This window comes from Triplophysa rosa, linkage group LG11 (assembly GCF_024868665.1).
Source record: "Triplophysa rosa linkage group LG11, Trosa_1v2, whole genome shotgun sequence".
Classification (NCBI taxonomy): domain Eukaryota; kingdom Metazoa; phylum Chordata; class Actinopteri; order Cypriniformes; family Nemacheilidae; genus Triplophysa; species Triplophysa rosa.
The window spans coordinates 8,699,713-8,719,961 of NC_079900.1; the positions used below are offsets into that span (position 1 = coordinate 8,699,713).

The 20,249-nt window shown below is 39.4% G+C and overlaps 4 protein-coding genes across 8 annotated transcripts in view; 3 read left to right on the forward strand and 1 right to left on the reverse strand.

The window, feature by feature from the left end:
* The first annotated feature begins 256 nt into the window (after nucleotides 1-256).
* phospho1 (phosphoethanolamine/phosphocholine phosphatase 1) lies at nucleotides 257-3,474 on the forward strand. 2 transcript variants are annotated; one of them, XM_057346848.1, is made up of 3 exons: nucleotides 257-563; nucleotides 1,438-1,474; nucleotides 1,925-3,474. In XM_057346848.1, the coding sequence occupies exon 3, from the start codon at nucleotides 1,974-1,976 to the stop codon at nucleotides 2,823-2,825; it is 852 nt and encodes a 283-aa protein (XP_057202831.1). In that variant the 5' UTR covers nucleotides 257-563; nucleotides 1,438-1,474; nucleotides 1,925-1,973; the 3' UTR covers nucleotides 2,826-3,474. The 2 variants fall into 2 exon arrangements, with proteins under 2 accessions (XP_057202831.1, XP_057202832.1); XM_057346849.1 differs by lacking the exon at nucleotides 1,438-1,474.
* A 4,393-nt stretch (nucleotides 3,475-7,867) lies between these two features.
* On the forward strand, nucleotides 7,868-10,131 carry natd1 (protein NATD1). The gene is made up of 3 exons (XM_057346866.1): nucleotides 7,868-8,118; nucleotides 8,791-8,909; nucleotides 9,009-10,131. Exons 1-3 carry the CDS (start codon nucleotides 7,947-7,949, stop codon nucleotides 9,123-9,125), a joined length of 408 nt encoding a protein of 135 aa, XP_057202849.1. The 5' UTR covers nucleotides 7,868-7,946; the 3' UTR covers nucleotides 9,126-10,131.
* A 1,174-nt stretch (nucleotides 10,132-11,305) lies between these two features.
* Nucleotides 11,306-15,363, forward strand: tmem11 (transmembrane protein 11). 2 transcript variants are annotated; one of them, XM_057346861.1, is made up of 2 exons: nucleotides 11,306-11,434; nucleotides 12,872-15,363. In XM_057346861.1, exon 2 carries the CDS (start codon nucleotides 12,879-12,881, stop codon nucleotides 13,386-13,388), a length of 510 nt encoding a protein of 169 aa, XP_057202844.1. In that variant the 5' UTR covers nucleotides 11,306-11,434; nucleotides 12,872-12,878; the 3' UTR covers nucleotides 13,389-15,363. The 2 variants fall into 2 exon arrangements, with proteins under 2 accessions (XP_057202844.1, XP_057202843.1); XM_057346860.1 differs by lacking the exon at nucleotides 11,306-11,434 and adding an exon at nucleotides 11,821-11,948.
* Nucleotides 15,364-15,493: 130 nt separating this feature from the next.
* Nucleotides 15,494-20,249, reverse strand: part of dhrs7b (dehydrogenase/reductase (SDR family) member 7B) — a 4,946-nt gene continuing 190 nt past the window's right edge. Inside the window, exons 2-8 of one of the 3 annotated variants that reach the window (XM_057346839.1) lie at nucleotides 17,973-18,092; nucleotides 17,738-17,895; nucleotides 17,519-17,634; nucleotides 17,196-17,406; nucleotides 17,029-17,121; nucleotides 16,753-16,905; nucleotides 15,494-16,609 (exon numbers count right to left, since the gene is read on the reverse strand). In XM_057346839.1, coding sequence (XP_057202822.1) covers nucleotides 16,404-16,609; nucleotides 16,753-16,905; nucleotides 17,029-17,121; nucleotides 17,196-17,406; nucleotides 17,519-17,634; nucleotides 17,738-17,891 — 933 coding nt within the window. In that variant the 5' untranslated portion in view covers nucleotides 17,892-17,895; nucleotides 17,973-18,092 and the 3' untranslated portion in view covers nucleotides 15,494-16,403. Of the gene's footprint in view, nucleotides 16,610-16,752; nucleotides 16,906-17,028; nucleotides 17,122-17,195; nucleotides 17,407-17,518; nucleotides 17,635-17,737; nucleotides 17,896-17,972; nucleotides 20,174-20,249 lie in introns of those variants that run through there. The other 2 variants (XM_057346838.1, XM_057346840.1) reach the window with 2 other exon arrangements.

A 20,249-nucleotide genomic window follows, 5' to 3' on the forward strand; every position in this document is an offset into this window, starting at 1 on the left:
AGTAAACCCTAAAGAGTTATTTAACCGGTAAAGTGTGTTATAAAATATTACACAGTTGTTACACCAGTGTTTAGCGTTTTCAATGTGTCGTTTATTCAACATTATATAATAGTTTTCTATGAATTAACGTTAGGTTATGCATTTGCTAACACGAATTAACATCAATCAATATATTTACAGCATTTATTAATCTTCGTTTATTTTAGTTAAGTTAAAACAAGTTGTTTAGTTTGCTCGTATTGATTCATTGTCCATTAACTACGACAGTAACAGATATAACCTTTGATTTTAAAGTGTGTGAGGAAAAGTTCAAATAAACATTAACTATAATTAATTATAATTCAATGTAGGCTGCAACAGTCAGTCACAAAAAAGCTTCAGGGTTTTGTGATGTTGAACACAGCGACGGGTAGGGGGCGTGGTTTGGCCGACGCGCGTCACTGTGGTTACAAAGCAGCATCGGACCTTAAAATCGCCAGCACCGGCGCAAGATCAGCCGGGCAGACACAGGAAGGAGTGATCGGTGGTGATGACTAACTGAACTAGAAGACATCCAGCTCAAGGTAATCTTCGGTTTTATTTACCAATAGATCACTTCAGTTACGATCAATTTTGCCTGTTTTAATGCTGTAATATTTAGGCTAGACTGGAAATAATTTACAAAAATAGTTTATTTTTAGCCCTAAACTTTAAAAGCAATATCAAGTGGCACAGTAGTTAGAAACGGTACTTTGTGAAGAAACGTGGTTGTTGCATCACCTGTTATATAAAAAGTGAAAGCAAGGTCACCGACGTGCTGCAGTGCATACCTGCTTTTGAACGAGCCTAATATTATATCACGACGCAATTGGCTTTCGAATTATAACGTTGTATTTGGACATTTTTGTCAAAATTGAGTTATTCATATATTCTTATTCTGTGTGACAACTAAATCACAATATGTGATGTTTTTTTCCTTTACATTGTGCACATTTTTAGACTTATTTATAAAAAACGCTTTTGCGGTGGTTTCCCGCACAGAGATTAGTTTAAGACAGGACTAGGCCTTAGCTAAATTAAGACATTTAAGTAGTTTTTACAAACATGCCTTACAAAACAGCATTACTTGTCTGAATTTTGAGCAATGGCACTGATGTATTTGAAGATGTTTCAGTGCAAGCGGTTTTCAATTTAGACAGCTCTAACATTTACTTTAGTCTAGGACTAGTCTTAAGCCCTGTGCGGGAAACCACCCTTTATGTACTATGTCAAATGGAATGCAACAACTACGAAGCTCATTCTCTTAAAACTGCTCAGAACGCAGATGGAACCTTATAATTCCAAGGCGACGTCACGTTACCAATATAGTATAACGTTACGCTGTATCGAGAAAGCTCTTATGTAGGTACCTTGGTAGATTCAGGCCATATCATGTCGTGTTTTTTGGCACTCTTACAGGTGGACAGTGCGCAGAGTCGATCTCAGGGTAACACCGGTGAGTTGTAACTTGATAAGCATAGGCTACATATTAAAGTAGATATCTTGAATAGATAGAAGCCTGCACTGAATAGTCGTTCATGTCCATATCTATTGAGCAAGAGCAAAAAATGCATTTTATAACAGGTAAAATATCCCACAAACTTTTGGAACATCAATTGAAAACATGTTTTAAATGTTTAAGTGTACCTATTCTACATTTTCAATTATACATGTGTATCATTTTTTATTGTGTCTCTCACCACCTCCAGGTTATTTGCCTGAGAAACGGTTGTTTTTGAGAGAGTAATGTTAATAGAAATGGTGTGGAAGTTCAGTCATACTAGACCAGCATGGACCAGTTTCTTTTCCTTCATCTTCCTGCTTTTTCTTTCGGATTCTGTTTCATTTCTTTTGTCTGCTTCACATTCTGCTATCATAACGTGAACTTGGCTCATTCTTTCTCCAGAGGAAGAGCAAAAGCAGGAGAAAGCCTGTTCTATTTTCCCTTCCTATCCATGATGCGGGACTCTGTCTTCAACTGCTGCGTTTCCCCACCCCACACCCCTGGAGGAGCGGAGGAACATCATCAGCATAGCAGCAGGGCTCATGCCCTGCCCCCTAATGATAGGCGTTTCCTTATATTCTTTGACTTTGATGAGACCCTGGTGGACGAGTGCAGCGATGACTCCATGGTTACCGTGGCGCCTGGTGGAGTCCTGCCCGGCTGGTTGAAGGACACCTACCGACCCGGCCGCTACAATGAGTACATGCAGCGTGTGCTGGCCTACCTCGCCGAACAGGGAGTCACGCCGGCAGCTATCAGAAGAACGGTGGAAAAGCTCCCTCCCTGCCCGGGCATCCCGGCTTTAATGCGTTTCCTTCTTTCCCAGCCATCACGTGACTTTGAAGTGGTTTGTGTGTCTGACGCTAATACAGTCTTCATTGAGACGTGGCTGCAGCATCTAGGGTTCCGCCCACTTTTTATACGCATTTTCACCAACCCAGCTCACTTTGATGACAATGGGCAGCTGCAGCTTAGCCCCTTCCACTCCCACGACTGCCTGCGGTGCCCGGCGAACATGTGCAAAGCGGTGGTGGTGAGGCAGTATTTGGCCCAGCGCATACGTGAGAGAGGCAGAAAGCCATACCAGAAAGTTCTGTATGTTGGTGATGGGGCCAATGATTTCTGTCCATCACTCATACTATCACCAGGTGATATAGCATTCCCCCGCTGGGACTTCCCGATGCACAAACTGATCCGAGAGATGGCGGAAGCCAAACCTGGAGAGTTTAAGGCTAGCGTGGTACCCTGGAAGAGTGGAGAGGATGTCATAAGCACGTTGAAGAAGATATTAGAGAGGCCTTAAATAGGCTAAATAAGGCCCTTAAAATATATCTGCTTTTATTCATTTTATTCCAAACTCATTACCAAGTATGATGAACTTTTTTATATGTGAAAAATTGTGAGGCTGTTTAGAGATTTTCAATGAGATGCATAGGTGTATTTGGTTTTATGCAGCTTTTGTCCAATATATAAAAAAGCTATGCAAGTTTTACCCTTAAAATCACACTGACATTAACTCGTATGTGTTGAACACATGGATGTGTGGGACAAATATCTGTGTCATTCACATGTAACTTGTACTGTTATTTTTTCTAAGAGGTGCTATGAATAATTATTTATAAACCTTTTGTCATTGAGAAAGAACCTCCTGGTTAGTATTTGTAATATTTTATGTTATTCTTACACATTTATATTATGTACATGTGAAATATAAACGTATTTTAATCTATCTTTTGTTTAAAATGCTTTGTAAACACTGTGTTTTATCTTGACGTGTAATTTTCACACCCATCATGTATTAGTAGGGTCTGCTGTAGTTGTTTAATGTATATTTTTGAAACTATTGCATATGATGTGAAGCATCTTTGTGGTTCTTTGTGTTTTTTGTCTTTGAACATGGAGCAAGTTACAATAATCTGATTATAGATTGTCACCAGCATGGATATAAAGCCAGTTACTCAACTCTGTGTCTGTGCATGTTTTCACACAATACACATATCTTACTTCTCGTGTTCAGGGTGTTTATAGATGCCATATGTGACCCTGGCCAACAAAACCAGTCTTATGTGTCAATTTTTCGAAATTGAGATTTTTACGTAATCTGAAAACTGAATAAATAAACTTTCTATAGATATATGAGTTGTTAGAATAGGACAATATCTGGCTGAGATACAACCGTTTAAATCTCTGGAATCTGAGAGCGCAAAAAAATCAAAATATTGAGAAAATTGCCTTTGAAGTTGTTAATCAGGGGCACTGTGGCAGACCATCCACTCACAAAAATAAAGTTTTTATATATTTAAGGTAGGAAATTTACAAAATACCTTCATGGAACATGATCTTTACTTAATATCCTAATGATTTTTGGCATAAAAGAAAAATCGATAATTTTGACCCACACAATGTATTTTTGTCTTTTACTAAAAATGTTCCCGTGCTACTTAAGACTGGTTTTGTGATCCAGGGTCACATATGTTTAAAAATCATAATACGCTATAGTTGAATCTAATGCTATAATACAGCTATATGCTACTGTAAAACTTTGCTGTAGTTTTGCAGCAGGTTTGCCATTAATTTACTGTAGATTTAATTTACAATTTTGTTTTAAACATAAACTTACCTATTTCTTATTTTCATATTTTCTTTCATAAAACAAGACTTAATATCTTAGGTCACTTTTCTTGTTATGTAAATGTCATATATTCAAAGGTTTTTACTACAAAACAAAACAAAAATGCTTAGGAAGAATGTCATTTTGTGCAGTGTTGCTGTGCTAATGCCAGTCTCTTCTTGCTCATTTTGAATCTCAAAAGTCAAAAGTGTTTTAATCTTTTTTTTTAACTCAAATTGAAAACAGTAATAATAGGAAAGTAATTAAGCATACAGTAAGTTACTAGCTAACCTGCTGAAAAACTACAGCAAAGTTTTACAGTGTATATACTATATAAAAATAAAACAATTATTGCCCTGACATGAACATATTTTGTAATTTTATGCTTATATAAAATCATCCAGAGGGCTACTTGTTGGAAATAATGAGAAAATGCTTTCAAACTTTAAACTGTGTGATGCTGCATAATGTGATGCATTACCAACTCCTTTAGTAAAAGTTTGTTTACCAGCCCTGTTGCCATTGATTACTAAAATTGTCCACTCTCCACTTGTTTCTGGTTCTGTAACCTCATCTCTTAAATCTGCTATTATTACTCTTGTACTTAAGAAACCAGGGGCTGATCCTTCTAACCTTGATCATTTCTGTCCGATCTCAAATCTACCATTTATCTCTAAGATCTTTGAAAAGATTAACCGTCTTCGTTCTTCTCTCTCAACCAACAATACAGCAGTTCTTATTCACGCTCCAGTTGGTTCAGAATTCTGCAGCTCATATTCTTTCTAGAACACCTTCTACTGTGCACATGTCTCCAGTTCTCCAGCAATTGCACTGGCTTCCAGTAAAATATCGAGTCGATTTTAAGATTCTGTTACTTACAAGTCACTACATAATCTTGCACCCCAATATCTTACTGAACTTCTTCACGTTTACACCCCTTCACGTGCTCTTAGATCTTCATCTTCAATTTCTCTTGTGGTACCTCGGATTTGACTCACTACCATGGGTGCGAAATCTTTTAGCTGTGCTGACCTTGGGTGTTTTGAAAGGCGCCATTAAATAAAATGCTAATTATTATTATTATTACATAAAACATTTGCTATTAAGCACTGTTTCCATCCACTGAGTCATAGAGAACAAAAATGTACCTTCTTTATAATCTGGCGCCCAATTTCACTAAGGAAAATTTAGGTTTCTGCAATACAATAACTGTAGGTTGTCTTATTTCATAAATAGGCTATATATTATAAATTATTTGCTGCTCAGAGCGCAGAGATGGAGCACAAATGCGCGGCTTTCTGAGGTGAATGCTTGCTCTTTAGGAACGCAGCTGTATAAGACTGTTATGGGAGGTAATACCGAACCACTTTCGTTTCAGACTTTGGCTAAAGCATTTAAGAACAATATTCCAGAGCGTGTACAACGAGACCGGACGGTTGGCTAGTCCAGTTATGCCGTCAATTGAGGAAAGGCACATTCATTTTTGGATGGGATCATGGGCATCGAGGAATTTATTCTGTAAATGTGTTTCTATCGTATTTAATTGAGCACATCTTCTTGTCGGATAAAAATGTATCCAACTCAATTCAGCGCAGCTCTTTGCGATTGATATGTCTGCGCACAGCACGCACATCTTCTCAAGCTAACAGGAATCAAATTGAGTTCTCTTTGACATATTTTTGCACTTGAATATATTTACATCGGCAAAGCTTAAAAACATGTGCAAATGACAAACTTTAATAACGATTCAGCACTCGCTGGATCGGTATAGTCCCGAGTGTCATTCATGTGCAGCTCTTATGAGCCCTGTGCATGGCAGGCACCTTAAAAAGTTCTTGCAGGCTACCAGGTGCCCCCGGAGCACCACGTTGGAGACCACTGCTTTAAGGTATCCTGGAGAGGTAAGACATCCAGATCTCACCAGCTGACAACTGGAGTTCCTCAGGGATCAGTTCTTGCTCCTCTCTTCTTTTCTATATACCACCTCCCTGGGTCCAATTATTAAGGCACATTGATTCTCATACCATTTTTATGCAGATGATACAGGGCTTTATTTCTCTTTTCAGCCAGATGACCCCACCATTTCTGCCTGTGTCCCTGCCTGCCTTCTGGACATCTCTTCTTGGATGAAAGAGCATCACCTACAACCAGGGCTGGACTGGGACGTTAAATTGGCCCTGGCATTTTTGACCAGCTTTAGCCCTCCACCATTTTTGTTGACTAGGGGGGTTGGGTGCGAGAGTTAGGTTGTGCTGCTGTCAGTGCCTTTCCTGCATACATGTCCGATTCGCAATTGCATTCGCGTTCCATGCATACGCCCCCGATTCATGCTTCTAATCCGTCCGTCTCTCTGGCCCATGCGTCCGTTGCAGCCCAAAAAGTACATCGGCCCACCGGGAAAATGCCCGGTATGCCCGATTGCCAATCCAGCACTGCCTACAACTCAACCTTACCAAGACAGAACTACTGGTTATACCGGCCCACCCATCAATTGAACACCACCTTACCATTCAGCTCGGATCCTCAACTATAACACCCACCAAGTCTGTGAGGAACCTGGGGGTGATGTTCAAAGTCCAGCTGAAATTCACCTCTCACATCACAGCAACCACTCGAACTTGCAGGTATGTGCTCTTCAACATCAGAAAATCAGGCCGTTCCTGTCGGAACATGCCTCTCAGGTGCTAGTCCAAGCTCTGGTCATATCAAGACTGGACTACTGCAATTCTCTACTGGCTGGCCTTCCAACCAATGCAGTCAAGCCCTTGCAAATGATCCAGAATGCAGATGCATGTCTAGTTTTCAATCAGCCTAAAAGAACCCATGTAACACCCCTCCTGATTTCACTTCACTGGCTGCCAGTTGCCGCCTGCATCAAGTTTAAATCGCTGACACTGGCCTTCAGAACGATAACGGCAAATTCGCCCCTTTACCTTAACTCACAGCTCCAGGTCTGCATCCCCTCCCACCATCTTCGGTCTGAAAATGAGCGACGCCTGGTTGTTCCATCACAGCGAGGCACCAAATCGCTTGCAAAAACCTTTACTCATTCGGTTCCCCTGTGGTGGAGTGAACTGCCAGCCTCCACCCGAACTGCAGCATCCTTCACAACTTTCAAAAAACAGCTCAAAACATACCTGTTCTGCATTTATTTGACTAACCAATAACTGTCTGTCTTGTTGTTCATTCTCTCCCTTGCTTGTTCCAGCTTTAATCCTCCTATAGCATAGCCTTGTAAACTAACGGTACTGTTTAACGTGTTGACAAAATGTTTACAGTATATGCTCTCCTACTTGTAAGTCACTTTGGATAAAAGCATCTGCCAAATGAATAAATGTAAATGAAAAATTCAAATGCACTAATGTGTCAACATTTATACTTAATTATATAGTTTAGCTTCTACAAAAGGCTTTGCAAAAATATAAATTAGCTTCTTAAATACCATGTTTCTCATATCTTTTGTTTGTAATTGAATTACTCTGATAACACAAAACATAAGTATTTTTCATGTAATGACAATTTACTTTTTGATAGGTGCAGACTGAGAACCCCCATGGAACTCTGAAACAGGTTTTTGTAACAGTTCATCAAGTAAAATTGGGCTGTAAAAAAGGGAAAAAAATGTCAGTAACTCTTCATCGCCACCTGGCGGCCAAACGTAACACGCGCACGAGACCCGTTTAAAGAGACCGCGCGGGTCAAAACAACTATTTTCTCATTGGCCTGCGATGGGCATGTGACTCCACAGCTGATTTCCGTGGATGGCTTGTTTTTGCAGGATCAGATGTTCGTTCTCACCTCTCCGAGGCATGAATGCACTTTTCGTCGCGCTCGAACCAGCCGTGGTACACTGACACACAGCTTCCCCTGTCAGCAGACGCACACGTTATGGCCCAGGCTACACAGATGAACGTACTCGACATTACAACGCCCCTCAGAGTGGAGCACGACAAGAAAAGACGACAATTCAGCATCAGACTGAACGGTCAGTAATGCGTCAGATAATGAGATGGTGGTCGCGGGAGACAAACCAACGAACGACCGCCTTCTAAATGTGTCTTATGTATATTTAGTTACGATTAACGCGTCGATGAACATAATCCACTGTTGCTATGTATTGCGTATTATATTGCGTATTATCTCGTAATTCGCGTAGATATTGTAACGTGTTATGAAAACAGTGTTTCTTGCATACCCCACCAGCTCTCTCTTGAGCTTGTAGCGTTGAAGTAACTTACCCGTGATCCTTTGATGTTAACATCCTCTTTAAAGTAGGCTATGTTGCGATTTTACTTTTTATTGTTGTGCACGAAGCCGCAATGTCTGCTGTCACATCCACAGTTTGAACATTTAAGTTTTTGTTCGTTTATTTTTTTCTAGATGATTCAGAAACTAAGTTGCTAGCCTGCTGGCTAGCCATCCTTTCCAAGCATCGTTGTACTTCCTGTTCCACTACAGTCATAGATTTGTATCTAAAGAAAACAAAGCCGTTACTTTTAATGTTAGTCGAAAACATTCCTATTTGTATGTCGAGATGAGCAGATGTTACGTTTTTTGGGGGGGGGAAGTCGACATTTTTTGTAAATGAAAGTAAATGTGGTTTAAATACAGACTGCCCTAGGGTGACATTGTAATGTCCATTATATTTGGTCTGAAGGTTCCCATGACAGGGCTGTGCTGCTCTATGAATACGTGGGGAAGAAGACTGTGGATTTACAGCACACTGAGGTTCCTGAAGCATACAGAGGAAGAGAGATTGCCAAACACTTAGCCAAGGTTGTCGAAACTTACTCTTTCAGATCAGTGTGAACCTGTTATATACAATGACACAGTTATTGTTTACATCTGAATTTGGTTTGTGTTTGTCATTTCTAGGCCGCGATGGATTTTGTGGTAGAGGAGGACCTGAAAGCTCACTTGACCTGCTGGTACATCCAAAAATTTGTCAAGGAAAATCCCCACCCCCATTACTTGGAGCACATTCTCCATTGAATGGGTGACAGAAATGAGGACAGGAAGTGACCTTCTCTCAGTTCAAGAACGATTTGGGATTGGGTGGGATGGGTATCTGTTGGTTTGGGGAGCACCCCTGACATGTCTGACTGGTCTTGAAAACTCCACTAAAAAGAGATTTATTGTTGTCTGTGATCCAGAGTGAATGAGATTTAAGAAGGGAAAGTATCTGAAGCTATACAATGGTTTTTAAAGCCCTGTTCTCCTCATGGACAGGGAGAAAACAGTGTGGATTATGAGATGAGCAATAGATTCCGTCTCCCAGTAACTTGAAGGGTTTTTGGACTTTCAAGCCAATTCAGAGAAGTGAAAGCATAGCACCCATTATGAACTCGCATTATGAACTGTTTGATATGGTCATAGGAGTGTCCTTGGACTCCATATGAATGTTGTATGCCTTCAGGTTCAGTGGTGCTTATAAGAAAGATACACATGTACTTGTGTTCCCACACGCACAGGCAGGCTCTCGGACCATTCAAAGTGCACATCCAGCCTAGCATGGAGACGGCACATTCTGCCATCCCAATAATAAGAAACAGCCGTTTTATTCTGTGCATGTTTTAGGCTGATTTTGTGCTTTTGCATGTGTCTCGTATACTATAGACAGTGAGGAACTCAGACTCAGCCAATAAGACAATCGCCCACTCCTATGATACGCAGGGCTGAACCTCTCAGGATGCATACTTTATGAAAACAATAACGCACCTCTACCTAGAGGATTCTGTTACATGTGAGTGTGTGTTTGTGTGTTAGAGATGCGTTGAATGAGTGAATGTATTATTGTAACTTCCAGAATCCCAGGGGTCTATAAAAGTCAGCTGACAGACCAACATTTGTGGCACCATCAATGAGCAGAGGTCATCTTTACTAGAACAAATGACTCTGCTATGTGACCTTGGAAGTTTATTATGTAACTGGAATTCATCAATTTTTACACTCTTATGTACTCTTAAAGTTACTCTTAATGGTTTTGAATAAAAAATTAAAGGATTTAAAAAATGTTTGCTTATTTGCATTCATGAATATGAAGTAATAAGAATATCAGTTTGTATTTCACAAAATGATATATTTTCACAAAACAAAACAACAACAAAAATTCACAAAACAATGTGAAATACAATAATTTTCTGTTACATACATGCATGTTGATGTACCAAAAGACTCAGCATGGCATATCAACCAAAGCAAGCCTCAAGATATAATTTCTCATTCTATAATAGTTAGTACTGTAATTTAATTTATGTGATGGTTCATGTTCATTTTTTTGTATAAGATAGTCCAACAACACATTTAAAAATGTGTAAACCGTATAACTCTTATCACATTCACAAATTATTGGACAATAAAACCATTATAGACAAGCTTTGTTTACTATCTGACTAAAATATTAAACAAAGCTTGTCTATAATGGTTTTATTCCAGTAATAGTGTGTGTCATAGAACAAATCTATGTTTTTATCTTTCTCCATCATCCAACTTCTATCCTGTCAGTTTTTAAAAGCAATGAGGAATGCAGTGCCTCTGGAATCTGGATGATCACAAATGTTGTGTTCTTCCAGCACAAAGACTTGACACACTGGATTAGGTTTAATGCCTATAAAGACCCACACCTGCTTTGTGAAATTAAAAATTCCTCGCATGTATTATGTGTAGTTCTGACTGGCCTTTGAAGCAGGCCTGGTATTATGTTGGCTGGACAGGGGGCAATCACATATTCTGGCTGGCCACATTTTTTCTAGTAATATACTCATAGTTAATTGCATACATAATTTAGATTTTTTCTATAATCTGATTCGATCATTGTTTAATAGATAATACATAAAATAAATATGTGATATTTAATTATTTGAATTGTCAGCACGACATTTTTGGAGGGGCCCCGGCCCTGCTTTGAAGTACCCTCCTACTCTGCTAATTTGATAGCAGTCTCCTCTGTGTCCTTCAATCTGACTGCAATAAAATTTGACGTTAGGATGTATTATCAATAACTTAAATATACAGTACAGATTTTTTGTGTACTTGGCAATTTGCACAATTTTAATTTTAACCTAGTCAGTAGATAACACTCTTATGTCCTTTTAGCTCACTCAAAATACAAATGCACCGAATTCACACATCAGATTTAAAGCTTACATGTTATGCAATGCGTTGCTACTGGGGGAGACAGAGAGCGTAAACCTGCACGTGCACCGAGCACCGTATAACGTTAGTTGTTATAACACCGTTCTCGCCCCTTGTGCACCAGCTGTGTGAACTCGTTGCCTGAGCAAGAGCAGACCACATTATGGGTGAGTGCCTTCTTGCTAAAACTGTACAACAAGGTTTTGACACCATACAAACCTTTACGTCATTTTATAAGGGAGCTTTTCTTTGTGCCGTTTGTGCATAAAATCTGGGCATGAACTGTGCTACTGACAGCCCCACAGTGTTGTCCTTGCATCCGATTGGCCATCGCTTCTTATAAAAACGCGCATATACTATGCAGCTAAAACCATAGTCGCAATGAAAACCTGTCTGTCACATTAAAGCGCCGTCATCCATATATTACTAACCGCTGACTTAAACACAAGAAGCAAATAATAATGTAGTTAAACATTCTGGTAGGGTCCTTAACCGAGTTGACTCATGGGATCAGTAGTCTCGCAAATATGCTGCGAGGCTTTTACGTCAATTAACAGTGCAGGGCTAATAGAACTACATTATCCATGATGACCTTCGCGAGTTTCGCGTCAATTCTAGTCAGTTGCTTTTCAAGATGGCGTCGCTGGGAAGGAGGCGCGGTGTCCCAGTCAGCAGGGAGAGGTCAGTTACTTTAAAACCTGTGATTATTTGTCAGTACGTTACGCGAAACGTTTAGTCGAACAGTAAATTTTAGTCTTGTTTACTGTTGTTAAAATCTCGCGTTGTTAAGGGATTTGTGCCGCTGGGAAAGACTGAAAAATATTGTCTGAACACATCTCATGTGATGTTTTGATTAGCTTACTGGCTCTGGGATCTCTCAAATAACTAGCCCCACAAAGACCTTAAAATTCCATTTTGTGTTATTAACATTTAAGATTTCTCGACTTTGAATAAATGTAAGTGTGGACTTACAGTGTTACAGTGCGCGTGTGTTGTCCTTACTGACCAGACAGCCGACGCTTTACCAGCGGGACAGCGATTTTCAAGGAGATGTGTAACTGTTAACGTTACGTACAGCTAGCAGGCTCTCGACCTATATGTTTCTATAGTTACTGTCGTGCTGTTTTTATCGTTCTTATTTATTAGTATTTTTTTTTTTGGTAAAACTTTGTTACCTTCGTTTTTGTACATCCTGTTAAACACAGTGTTAAATGTAATTAAAAAAGTCAGACTTCTGCACTTTTGATTCACTTTGTCGAGATAACAGTCCATAATTTTCTAAAATAACGATCAGTTTGAAACCTTAAGATTGCAGCACTATATGCCTGTGTTTTCTATTTTTTCACTATTATGCTTCAATAAACGTCATTTATATAAGGTGTGAAGTCAGGCCTCTGATAGCACACAGAGGTCTAGTTGGCTAATAGATTTTTTTTCAGTCCAGCTGAATTGACAATGAGTATTATAATGTAGTAGTTAACACTATTATAAAAATGATAACCTGTAGTATTCTGTCTATTTCCTATGCTATACGTGAGGTGTCAAAATAGTTTCAGGCTAAAGCTCCATGACAACCTTTAACATTTTTTCCTCTGTTACTCAAGGGGAGTGATGGCGGCCACAGAGTGTTACATCGTCCACGAGATCTACAATGGCGAGAATGCTCAGGAGCAATTCGAATACGAGCTGGAGCAGGCTCTGGAGGCTCAGTATCGTTACATCGTGATCGAGCCCACGCGCATCGGGGATGAGACGGCCCGCTGGGTGGCCGTCGGAAACTGCCTGCACAAAACCGCCACGCTGGCAGGGGCCGCGTGCCTCCTCACGCCGCTCGCTCTCCCTGTCGACTACTCCCGTTACGTGGCGCTGCCGGCTGGCGCTCTGAGTCTCGCCTGCGCCACTCTCTACGGCATCTCCTGGCAGTTCGACCCCTGCTGCAAATACCAAGTGGAGTATGACAGTCAGAAGCTCTCGCGGCTGCCCCTGCACACGCTCACCTCCTCCACGCCAGTGGTTCTAGTTCGACGGGACGACGTGCACAGAAAGAGACTGCACAACACGATAGCGTTGGCGGCCCTGGCGTACTGTGCCAAGAAGATCTATGAACTGTACGCTGTATGAGCTCGATGGCACATGCACACATACGCAGACAGATACTGATGTACGCGTACACACATACACACGAGGCAAGGAGGTGAGAAGCACTACTATACACCCAACACTGGCAGATACACGCATACTCAAACATACACACGAAACAGTATCATGCGGATGGACCGATGGAGAGAGTGATTGGAACAAACGAAAAGAACAAGCGCAAGACAAAAGGAGCACTCTCTCTGTCACAATTTTTCATCGTTTCGCTTTCAACCGGTTAAAGATTGGACAGACAGATTGGATGGACGGATGTTTAAGGAGAAGGGTTGGGGGGAGCTTATAGTTACTAGAAGAATGAATCTTCCCTTTTTTCTGTACTTTAAGTGATCTCACCAGTGCACTTGACTCCCCCTTCCCACTCCTTCCCTGCAGCCCCTCTCCGCACCCCATATCACCTGCCATCCACACGGAGCTTCCCCACCTGGCCAGTGACCTGTCGGAATGTGAACGTGTGGTGGACAGACAAACATGTTTTAAGAATGACCTCTCTTTTTTCCCTCTGTGTAGTTTTACTGTACCCTGCCTTTGGTGCGTCACCTTTTCATTAAACAGTAGGAGATTTAACCTCAATGGCATATCTGGTGACCTTTATTTCACCCTAAGGGGTTTTCGTACTGCTCAGGAGACTCATGTTAGGTCTCATGCAGACTTAACAGTCACTATTATAGTATGTTATTGGTTAAGGCTTGCTAAAAAGCAAGATCTTTGTTTTAAAAAGGGTATTGCACATGAAATATTAATTACTTGCCAACAAATTAAATGTATTTTCTGGGATAATAGATGGATTCAATGGCAAATTGGTTATTCAATAAGACTGCATATTTTTTAAATATGTTTATTTGCCATGTTTTTATGATTGGTCTCTGGAGCACACACATAAGATTAAGTGTCTGAATGAATCATCTGTGATACATTACTTATTTAGGAGTCTTTAAGAATAATTAGTGCTATAATTATTCAAAATTTTAAAATGCAACATAAAATAACTCCATTAACAACAGCATTTGGGGCATGTTGTTGATTACCACGGAAAATACTTGTCTCGTATTACATTAAAATGTGTTGACAAATGCTTCTTTATACAAACAAAGGGACAATCAAATCATTGTCTATGGTAATTGACATAATTTCTACAGATGTTGTTAAAAACCAACTGGTATTCCTTGTTCAGGCTTAACACCTGCATACCATCAAATGATGTTTAATACAAAGATAATGTTGTTAGATTAGCGAATCAGAATCTACATTTCAGTCTTGTGTTTGCATTTTTCTTTGTAGAAGAAATGTGGAGGTAATGCCTCAATACAGAATGCATGATTGCACAACTTTCTGTTCCTTCCTATCAGATCTTCTTTGAAATTGTGTTCCACGTAAGAAATGAAATGTTTATAAGTAAAAACAGTAAAAACATGGTTTCAAAAGAGATCAGAATGGAACGTACAGGAAATGTATCTTTATTGAAGAGCTTTTCATAACAAGTATCATTTCTTTGGGGTTGGCTTTCTACAAATGTTGGGCAAGTAGCAAAAGGACCTAGGAATTGAATTTTTCTGAAAGAAATAGGGCACTGCAATATACAGTACTTCATGCACTTGGGAGGGTTTTGAATCAGCGAGCCTTGAATCAAGCTTATGTTAAATAGTGTCAGCTGAGGAGACTGTGGCACTACATTTCCCTTTGTTTAGACAGACTGTTTACATGCCATTTAAATTACACTGTTGCGACAGAAATATTAGCAGTTTCCTGAATCAACCTTTTTTGGAGGCAAATCACCTTGGTTGGCATAGCAAAGTCAGTATCGTTGATATGAATCTGTTTAATAGTATTTACAAAAAAGCAGGAATTTCATTTGGATCAACAGCACTGAATACTGTTAACAGTTTCATGAAATGATACAATAATCTTCTCCCAAACATCAACACTGATAGAATTTAATCCAAAACTGAAGTATTGCCCTCTGCAAAACAAGCACTCAGGAATGGACACCCAGTTTTTTATTGGTAGGTGCATGTGTGACACACTTCTTTCAAAATTATTTTGTTATAATTATCATAACTGGATTATCATGATGCTCTTGCAGTATCTGTTTTTATTGTTTTAAGTTGCCATGTTAGATTAAAGGGACAGTTCACCCAAAAATAAAAAATATATTTTACTCACCTTCGAGTTGTTCCAAATCTGTATAAATATCTTTGCTCTGATGAACACAGAAAGATATTTGGAAGAATGTTTATAATGAAACAGTTCATTGACCCCATTGACTACCATAGTAGGAAAAATTACTTTATAATTTTTATGTCTTGTTGAACACAAAATTGCTTTCCAATTGCTTCCATTGTTTACCTCATTTGTAAGTCGCTTTCGATTAAAGCGTCTGCTAAATGACTAAATGTAAATGTAATAAGATATTTGAAAGAATGTAGGACAGCAAACAGTTCTGGGGCACTTTTGACGCCCATTGTAATTTTCCTACTACGTCAATGGTGACCAAGAACTCTTCGGTTACAAGCGTTCGTCTAAATATATATTTCTGTGTTCAACCAAACAAAAAAAATGTATACAGGTTTGGAACAACTATAGTATGTGTAAATTATGACAGAATTTTTATTTGTGGGTGAACTATCCCTTTAAGGAGCACCAGAGCATAAGGAATGTTTAGTAATAAAAGTCAACATATTGGAAATTCAAATAAAAATTGTGATTTGTATGATTTGTATGCACAGATTTACAACCATTACAACTGTAGGCAATCAAGTGCAACATAAATTGCAAGCTCAATGTGCCATATAGATAGAAAAATCGTGTTTATAACATGTCAGGAAATCACCACTGCAGAGAAATAAGTATGTAGTACATCATTCACAGGCAAGGACGGATCTGAGCAATTGACAGTGATCCAATCACTGAATAAATATTAAATACAAACACTTCAAGCTCGTGATATCTTGGAGTCCTTCTTTTCCCCAATATTGTTTTCACTTATTCTTCTTTAAATTTGTGTTCTTTTTTAGCCCGCGAAGCCATCAGTTTGAAGAAGAGGGTAGGCCAGAGTGCACGAAGATAGATGGCTAAAGTAGGCAGTGGCCCAGCTAATACAACATCTTTCTGTCTATGACCGACAGCCTTTAGAATGGCATGTGCAATGTCCACTGGATCTCGCCCCTGTGCTGTGGTTTTGTCCATCACTAAAAGCCAAAAGAAAGAAATACAAAAATTGTACATTTCAATATATATAGGAAAAAAGCATTTATAAAAGAAATATTTATTTACACTTGAACATAATTGATATACTGTATATTAAACAACATTAACAACAACATGCTCTTACCTCCATATTTGGAACCGTCCCCTGTGACTGCATTGATGGACAGGTTTGTTCTGATGTAACCAGGGCTGATGACAGACACCTGCAGGCCAAACCTGTCAACCTCAGCCCTCAGACAGTCAAAGTAGGCCTGCGTTGCATGTTTAGATGCTGCATCTTAACAACACATTCAACAATCCAAGCAAGTCAGTGTCACACATATAATTCTGCAGAGCAGCTTAATATAAACTTTTATTCACAACTCTTCTACAAGGTCTGTTTGTTTGCGTGTAAACTTACATGCAGATCTATATGGTATGGAGATCTTTCCTTGTACACTGCTGATGACTACAATATGTCCACTGCGCCTATCTACCATAGATGGCAGAATGGCTAGACGGGAAGAGAAAATGAACTATTATGAAGTGTCATCATTTACTGTGTCTTTTTGTTTTTTATCCACTTACCTTGGGTGAGAGCAACAGGACCGAAGTAATTGGTCTCCATGACATCTCGCTGAACAGAGACGTGGGTGTCCAAAATGTTGCCACGGTAACTAATGCCTGCATTATTGATGAGGACATCTACATGACCATGGCACTTCAAAATGTCCTCAGCGGCCCTGGCAACCAAAGCTGTGTTGGAGAGGTCAAAGGTGACAGTGCATGGAGCATAAGTCTAAAAAAAGAAAAAAATCTAGTTAGGAGACAATATGATAAGCATGTTCATATGGTACATGACCACACATGCATGTCTAGTGTACACAATAAACAAATGTGAATATCTTCACCTGCATCTTTCCACAAGGTATAGCTGTCAGCTCATCAACAACCTCCTGCAGTCTCTTCTGGTCCCGTCCGCACAGGATTAGTCGGGCCCCTGCAGCGTGGAACAGTCGTGCACATTCTGAAAAAAGAACAGATGCACTGTGATGCAAGACAAACAACCAATGATATGATATCAAGTCAAACGCCATTGATAAGACGGCATTATTATGAGTTTGAGTAACCTTTGCCCAGGCCGGAGCTGGCTCCAGTGATCACAACAACTTTATCCTGCACGTTCTGCTTGTCTCTCAGTCTCTGGACCACTTTCAGTAAGATCAGGAGCCCGACCGTCCCGACAGCCACTGGTCCCACACATAAACTCAACACACGCTCCATGTGTCTGTACATATATACAAAAAAATGAAACAATATTAACGGGATAGTTCACCCAAATAAAAAATGTCATAATTTACTTACCCTCATGTGATAAGAAGATATTTAGAGAAATGTCTCTGTGGTTTTGTGTCCATATAATGGGAGTCAACAAAAGCCAATGTTGTTTGGTTACTAACATTCTTCGTAATATCTTCTTGTGTTCTGCAGAAGTCAGGTTTGGAGTTACATGATGGTAAGTAAATGAAAATGTTTTGTGTGAATTATCCTTTTAATTCAGTGTATTAACGTACATTACAATAACTCCTATCATACAAATGGTTCTAAGTGCAACACACCATTTTAAACTGCATTACTCTTTATAATTATGATGAACATTTATTAATTTACCTTTATTAATGTTTTTATTTGTCACACCCCAAAACTAACTAAATTAAAGGAACAATACAGCATTTTTAGGAGGATCTATTGACAGAAATACAATATAATATACAAAACTATTTCTTCAGAGGTGTATAAAGACCTTACGTGATGAACCATTATGTTTGTAATACCTTAGAATAAGCTATTTATATCTACATACAGAGCGGGCCTACATACATTGAATTCGCCGCCATGTTTTGTACAGCAGCCCTAAACGGACAAACAACTCTACAACGCGCGTTTCCTCTTCCTCTCCGCTGCGGTATCGTGGTGAAGCAGATCGCGGGATGATCCGTGATCCGTATGGATCGTGCTCTCCGGTGCGGAACGCATGTGACCCGCGGATTAACTGAAAGTTTATTCATCATTGAGTAAAAGAGTAAAACGCGCTCTCGCTCGCTCTCCAGTTTCAGCTCCAACGCGCTCTCACTCTCTCTCTCAAGTATCTGGACGAGTACAATATTAAAGTGGTTCCAGATAAACAATGACGCTCAAAACTGCTCCGTCACACAGCTAATATTACAACAACAACATATCTTTGTATGTTAGTATGTTACTCACATACTGATCCGAATCAAAGCAACCTCCTCAAGGGTGATTCTTAGACGATCTTTCTCTCCAACGTCTCTCTCTGCTGGAAAGTATCTCCATAGATATCTGTGAGTACATATCTGCTAACGTGTCTGCTGTAAAGTCTTTATAATATTAACACAGGTCCTAGCTCCTGCCTGACTTTTATCTTTCTTTTTAAACTTAAAATCCACAAACCTTTTATTTTATGTAATACATAAGTCATAACTCTTTCTACAGTCTTTCTAATGCCCGCAAAATCTCTTCCCTGCTTCAACATGAGAACGACATCTTTTTGTACTGTGGTAGCCACCGTCGTGTTTGGACTGAGTGATTTGTGGCAAATCTGTAATACAACGCTAGTGGCCGCTGTTAATCAAGAACTGCGCCTTTAAGTAAATTAAATTACGAAAAAACAGACAAAAATGTTGGCTGAAATGGTCCGTTATTTGTCAAATAACCATCTTTACCCTCTGTTCCTCTCTCTTTGTTCACTTTGACTATAGTTACGTAAGGGACATACAGGCAGCCGGTTGTTATCGCAGAAATAAGCCCCGACAGTGTGATCAGGCACACTGTCATCCCTTGTATCACATTGAAGGGGCTTATTTCGCGATAACAGCTGGCTGCTTGTACATTATACCGCTTATTACACGGCTACTTGGACATAAAATGTGAATTTGAAATATTTTATTAGCTCATTTTTACCGAATGCAGACCTTCCGCGAGGAAAAGCCGTTTACTTTCGGTGTTATAGTAAGAAACGACGTTCAAACGTCACGAACAGGCAAATTGGTTTAATCATTTGTAAATATAATGTCATATATGTTATTAAAAGACATATTTATAATTATTTTTTGTGTAATATTAAACTGCCCCTCTCAAAATGATTTGCAGCATCCGGGTTACAGGGTGTTATTAGTTTTGAGCGGTTGTTATTTGATAATAACAACCCTTGGAGTGTCACGACTGGCCAATCAGAATCAAGCATTCAAATGAGCCGTGTAATAAAAAACAATAACCTATATCGAGATACTTTCAGAGGACGTAAAAGAGAGTACAAAACGGATACATTAAAGATAGTCCTTCAAAGGGATACGGACATTGTAACATTTGTAACATACGAGTTAACATTCTTCGTTCCACTTGGTAGTTCAGAGTCAGTGAGTGTAGTGTAACAGTAAGGTAGGAATAGCACAGCGCTGTCTAATCCACAACTAACTAAAGGTGAAGGCATGCACGAACGCTTCATTTGCCCTTTGCTTCAAATATTTTAAAATACATTCATTTCTCACATGTCATCAACCTTGATTATGAGGACGTTCCATTTACATAAACACACACATATATATATATATATATATATAT